Below are 6000 nucleotides of genomic sequence, written 5' to 3'. Positions count from 1 at the left end.
CCAATGTGTTCAATGCACATGAATGCATTTTACGGCTATTTACGAATTCTCAACTGGTAATTACCACCTTCCACTTGGTTATGAACGCAGCATTAGTTCCACGGGAAGCTAATACTGGAGGATTTTTTTCTGTCTTTGGTAGAAGGTGTATGAAGCTGACGAGTCCTGTTGGAAAGAGAACAATGAGTGCCAGTGGACAGGACAGAGTTGAACTCTGAGCTCATCTAGGAGCTTTTCTATGGCAAATATTAGATCACACACAGTACCCGTGAATCTAAAGCTGTCCCCAACAATATATAAATGAAGTCATTCACACCTTTATGTACGTAAAGTTTTAATGAAATAAGATTCCCCATCAGCATATTTACAACACAAAATCAAAAGTTTCAATGAACACAATAATGTTGAAAATGAATGCTCGAAAATCGTAATGAAGGAAGTGGTATGTACCCTTTGAAAATACACCTGGAAAAATATCAGTGCAAAAATATATCCCATAAACATTATCTCAGAGAGTTTAGTCTCTGCTACTGTCTGTATCCTACAATTAATTAGATGCTGTTGTTTCTCTCAGTCATGATACAATGACTGTACGAAATAAACGGATTAACCGGGAAGTGCTTCTAATGCATTTTCACCATAGCTATGTAGGGAATAAGTTAAACACTTGTTTAAGTGTTATGTTTTATCTATTGATAATAAAGAATTTGAATGATACATATTTAATATAGAAAACACACAATAAATATACTTATTTTCTACACATTCAATACCTCTGCTTTGATTAATATCACTACATTTTTACAAACAGTACAATGAATCAAATGTTACATTAATCTGATCTGAATACAGTGTACATTCTAAAGACAGCGTCTTCACAGTGTCTCCCAAGGCAGTTGTATGGCTGGGGTAATTATACAGCGTTGTCTCTGTAAAACAGTGACTGAGATACTCAAAGCCAGGAAGTACCTTAGAGAAAGTAGAAGAGATGGGTTGTTGATGTTCTGTTATTATTTTGATATTCAAGTAAATGTCTCTTTCACAAATAAGGATGCCTCGGCATCAACATAATGCCAAACCCCTCCCACTGCAATGTAAAGCACCGAGAACGCCATATGCTAGCTATGCTATGATATGATAGCGTCCATAAGCTCTCATGTGTAAACTATTGTCTATATCCATTTGAAAGGCTGTTTACAGTATACTACTGTGCTTTTCAACAATTGATATCAATAATATCAATTGATATGACAAATTACTATACACAAGCTTCTTACTCAACAACAGGCCTCAACAATTCCGTGAACATATATAAAAAGGAAAACCAGTACTGAAGAATGAATTCGGCCAGAAAAAAATGCACTGTAGATAAATAACGTCCCTATGGAGGATCCAAGATGGCCGACATAACGGGGTCTTCGCTTGGAAGTGTTTGGTGGTGAGAGAATCATGTTACCTCCACTAATAAAATCTGTTGTCTCTTTGGTCCCAATCAAAACACACTCTCTAATACGCTCAAACAATGTGTTTCTGTTCACTCCAAGCAATCGTTCACTCCACAACCAAAACCATGTTAAAGCCACCACCCAAACAGCCCCTTCCACTAACAAGCCATTTGCTCAATATGTAAGTACAAATCATGTTTGTTCAGTTTGTGTGTGGTTGTGGTTGTGGTCTTTGGTCATTGTGTTCTCAGTCCGTTGGCACATTGTGGTTTCTAAGATGGGTTCTTTCCTGCGCCTGGTTCTCACGCTGCTGCGTTCTCCTGCAGGCCCTCGGTCTCCGCCTGGTCTTCATCAGTGTTTTTCATCAGCTGCTGGTACTTTCTCCTGAAGAAACCAAACTGGAAGGAGAGACAGATAGAGACAGAGCGAGAGTGAGACAGAGGGAGAGAAAGGTACACAAACAGAAGACGTGAAGGAAGAATAAGAGATGACGTAGGAGTATTTCATGTTTCACGTTTTTAATGACACATGCACAAGTGCCGTGAAATGCCTTTCCTGCAAGCTTCAAACCCAACAATGCTGTAATCAATATCAATGTAATACTAAAAATAACAAGGTAGAACACAAACACACGCTAAGCAATAAGAACACTACACAGTAAGAAGCTACGGTGCCCTCCATAATAATTGACAGTGAAGCATTTTTTTAAAAACATTTTGGCTCTATACTCCAAAAGTTTGGATTTGAAATCAAACAATGACCATGAGGTTAAAGTGCAGACAAATCCAAACCTTTGGTCAAAATGTTTAAAAATGCTTCACTGTCCCAATAATTACGGAGAGCGCTGTATATCAATCACCACCTTCCGGAGACACCTGAAACCCCACCTCTTTAAGGAATACCTAGGATAGGATAAAGTAATCCTTCTACCCCCCCCCCCTTAAAAGATTTAGATGCACTATTGTAAAGTGGCTGTTCCACTGGATGTCATAAGGTGAACGCACCAATTTGTAAGTCGCTCTGGATAAGAGCGTCTGCTAAATGACTTAAATGTAAATGTAATGTAAATGTATATACAGGGTCAGTTCTAATACCATATTTACAATGTGGAGGGATACTGGCGTGATAGAGGTAAGGATAGCTGGTCTAGTTAGGATAGCTCAGAGCTTCTGTATTTTTCAGTAGTTCAGTATAAGAGAGTTTTACATCATAAAGTGCAAAAGACTGGCACATACCTTCCACAGCAGGCCAATGACGAGAGCCAATAGAAGCAGGCCTCCAATCACACTTCCCACAATAACGCCTACAGGGATCTCCCCTTTCATCCCTGGTTTACTGATGGTGACGCCAACCTGAAGACAGGTCAGGAGACAGATGACAGTGTTCAGGAGAAGACGGGATGTTTCAAACCAGCAGTCAGGCAATACAACGAGTGTAGCTGTTAATATGCTGGTCATCTAAACACATTGAACTTGTACAAATGAACAAACTCTGCCTGGACATCAGAGATACAACATTAGTGTATTGAGAAGTATTTTATGTATTAGTCCAGTACCGTCAGGTGCTTGTGAGAGATGACCAGCAATTCAGGTTGGGAAGTCTCTATCTCTGTGCTCACAGTCAGCACAGTGGACTGGAATGAGGACTGCTCAAAGACAACACAAGAGGAGGACTAATGAGGTGATGTCTGGACACCATTAAATAGGAGGAGAAGCAAGCACGTAAACAATGTGGAACAGACAAATTTGTCTGTCTATACTTACAGCAGCAAAGGTGCCGTTCCATATCCGCGTGGTCACGTTCACAAATAAATCACTCATCATCCCCATGTCTTTCAGGACACATTTCATAGGCTGGCACTTGGCTGTCTTACAGTTCTGGAAGAATCCGAAAACAATAGATGGGTCATTCCTACCATGCGGTGCCTTTTCTGTCCCGAGGAAATACCACTTCTTATTTAGTGTAAAATGTGGAGTACAAAAGGCTTTAAATATAAGGTCAGGTGTCCTTTACCTTAAAAGAACAACAAAAATATGGATCTTGAAAGGGAATTTTCTGCATTTTGAATGTAGGATGTAGGTGTTTTTGCCATGTTATTCATCAACTTCCACAAGAAACATAAGCCTTAAAGTAATAGCATAATTAAAATCTTTCTTAAGTATTTTATAGCCCTATTTAAATTCTCTCTCATCAATGCTTTTTCCCCTCATGGTTATTGTATTTATTATTATTTTATTTAAGATTTTCTGAGTGTCCCTGATATCACTTTCCACCCTGTTAGCTTGTTTTAATTCTCCATCTAAGAAAACAACCCCTTCCTACAATGACACCACATTCAGGAAGTGTCATCATTTCTTTGGAGGGAAAACAAGAGTGCAAAGCTAAATAAATGTAAACATTCAGCTATATCTATTCTTCCAAGTTTCATGTTGTTAGTCTGTATGTCCCACTCATACATTTCCACCCTGCTAGGCTTAATTATGGAGAAAAATCAACAAAATTTCAAAATGTTAAAATATGTTTGATAGAGAAGTTAAAATCCTGTTCAAGTGTTCAACATTATGCTAGCTGGAACTTGCTTGCTCACAGAGCTATGGCTAAGTTGAACTAAGATGGCATTGACAGACATGACAGCACTGCTTCTAGCTCCTAAGCAACTTTGCAGTATTTGTTTTTTTGTGTGTCATTTCTTGGCCATCACTAGCTGGCTACCACCTGGTAACTCAACCCTGCACCTTAGAGGCTGCTGCCTTATGTACAGTGGGGAGAACAAGTATTTGAAACACTGCCCGATTTTGCAGGTTTTACTACTTACAAAGCATGTAGAGGTCTGTAATTTTTATCATAGGTACACTTCAACTGTGAGAGACGGAATCTAAAACAAAAATCCAGAAAATCACATTGTATGATTTTTAAGTAATTAATTTACATTTTATTGCATGACATAAGTACTTGATCACCTACCAACCAGTAAGAATTCCGGCTCTCACAGACCTATTAGTTTTTCTTTAAGAAGTCCTCCAGTTCTCCACTCATTACCTGTATTAACTGCCCCTGTTTGAACTCGTTACCTGTATAAAAGACACCTGTCCACACACTCAATCAAACAGACTCTAACCTCTCCACAATGGCCAAGACCAGGGAGCTGTGTAAGGACATCAGGTATAAAATTGTAGACCTGCACAAGGCTGGGATGGGCTACAAGACAAAAGGCAAGCAGCTTGGTGAGAAGGCAACAACTGTTGGCGCAATTATTAGAAAATGGAAAAAGTTCAAGATGACAGTCAATCACACTCGGTCTGGGGCTCCATGCAAGATCTCACCTAGTTGGGCATCAATGATCATGAGGAAGGTGAGGGATCAGTCCAGAACTACACGGCAGGACTTGGTCAATGACCTGAAGAGAGCAGGGACCACAGTCTCAAAGAAAACCATTAGTAACACACTACGCCATCATGGATTAAAATCCTGCAGCGCACGCAAGGTCCCCCTGCTCAAGCCAGCGCAAGTCCAGGCCCGTCTGAAGTTTGCAAATGACCATCTGGATGATCCAGAGGAGGAATGGGAGAAGGTCATGTGGTCTGACGTCACCCCGCTCCTCCGCTCTCTCCACTGGCTTCCAGTTGAAGCTCGCATCCGCTACAAGACCATGGTGCTTGCCTACGGAGCTGTGAGGGGAACGGCACCTCAGTACCTCCAGGCTCTGATCAGGCCCTACACCCAAATAAGGGCACTGCGTTCATCCACCTCTGGCCTGCTCGTCTCCCTACCACTGAGGAAGTACAGTTCCCGCTCAGCCCAGTCAAAACTGTTCGCTGCTCTGGCTCCCCAATGGTGGAACAAACTCCCTCACGACGCCAGGACAGCGGAGTCAATCACCACCTTCCGGAGACACCTGAAACCCCACCTCTTTAAGGAATACTTAGGATAGGATAAAGTAATCCTTCTCACCCCCCCCCCCTTAAAATATTTAGATGCACTATTGTAAAGTGGCTGTTCCACTGGATGTCATAAGGTGAATGCACCGCACCAATTTGTAAGTCGCTCTGGATAAGAGCGTCTGCTAAATGACTTAAATGTAAATGTAAATGTCTGATGAGACAAAAATTGAGCTTTTTGGTCTAAACTCCACTTGCCGTGTTTGGAGGAAGAAGAAGGATGAGTACAACCCCAAGAACACCATCCCAACCGTGAAGCATGGAGGTGGAAACATCATTCTTTGGGGATGCTTTTCTGCAAAGAGGACAGGACGACTGCACCGTATTGAGGGGAGGATGAATGGGGCCATGTATCGTGAGATCTTGGCCAACAACCTCCTTCCCTCAGTAAGAGCATTGAAGATGGGTCGTGGCTGGCTCTTCCAGCATGACAACGACCTGAAACACACAGCCAGGGCAACTAAGGAGTGGCTCCGTAAGAAGCATCTCAGGGTCCTGGAGTGGCCTAGCCAGTCTCCAGACCTGAACCCAATAGAACATCTTTGGAGGGAGCTGAAAGTCTGTATTGCCCAGTGACAGCCCCAAAACCTGAAGGATCTGGAGAAGGTCTGTATGGA

The 6000-nt window shown here is 41.7% G+C and overlaps 1 protein-coding gene across 1 annotated transcript in view; it reads right to left on the bottom strand.

The window, feature by feature from the left end:
• Positions 1-321: 321 nt before the first annotated feature.
• LOC124017546 (integrin alpha-2-like) overlaps positions 322-6000 on the bottom strand; it is a 48416-nt gene continuing 42737 nt past the window's right edge. Inside the window, exons 26-29 of the mRNA XM_046332762.1 lie at positions 3209-3322; positions 3001-3090; positions 2681-2797; positions 322-1843 (exon numbers count right to left, since the gene is read on the bottom strand). Of these exons, the coding sequence (XP_046188718.1) occupies positions 1748-1843; positions 2681-2797; positions 3001-3090; positions 3209-3322 (417 nt within the window). The 3' untranslated portion in view covers positions 322-1747. The remainder of the gene's footprint in view (positions 1844-2680; positions 2798-3000; positions 3091-3208; positions 3323-6000) is intronic.

Source organism: Oncorhynchus gorbuscha, unplaced genomic scaffold, assembly GCF_021184085.1.
Source record: "Oncorhynchus gorbuscha isolate QuinsamMale2020 ecotype Even-year unplaced genomic scaffold, OgorEven_v1.0 Un_scaffold_27:::fragment_6:::debris, whole genome shotgun sequence".
Taxonomy (NCBI): Eukaryota; Metazoa; Chordata; class Actinopteri; order Salmoniformes; family Salmonidae; genus Oncorhynchus; species Oncorhynchus gorbuscha.
The sequence above is the reverse complement of the archived record's forward strand: the minus strand, read 5'-3'. Positions and strand labels throughout refer to the sequence as shown.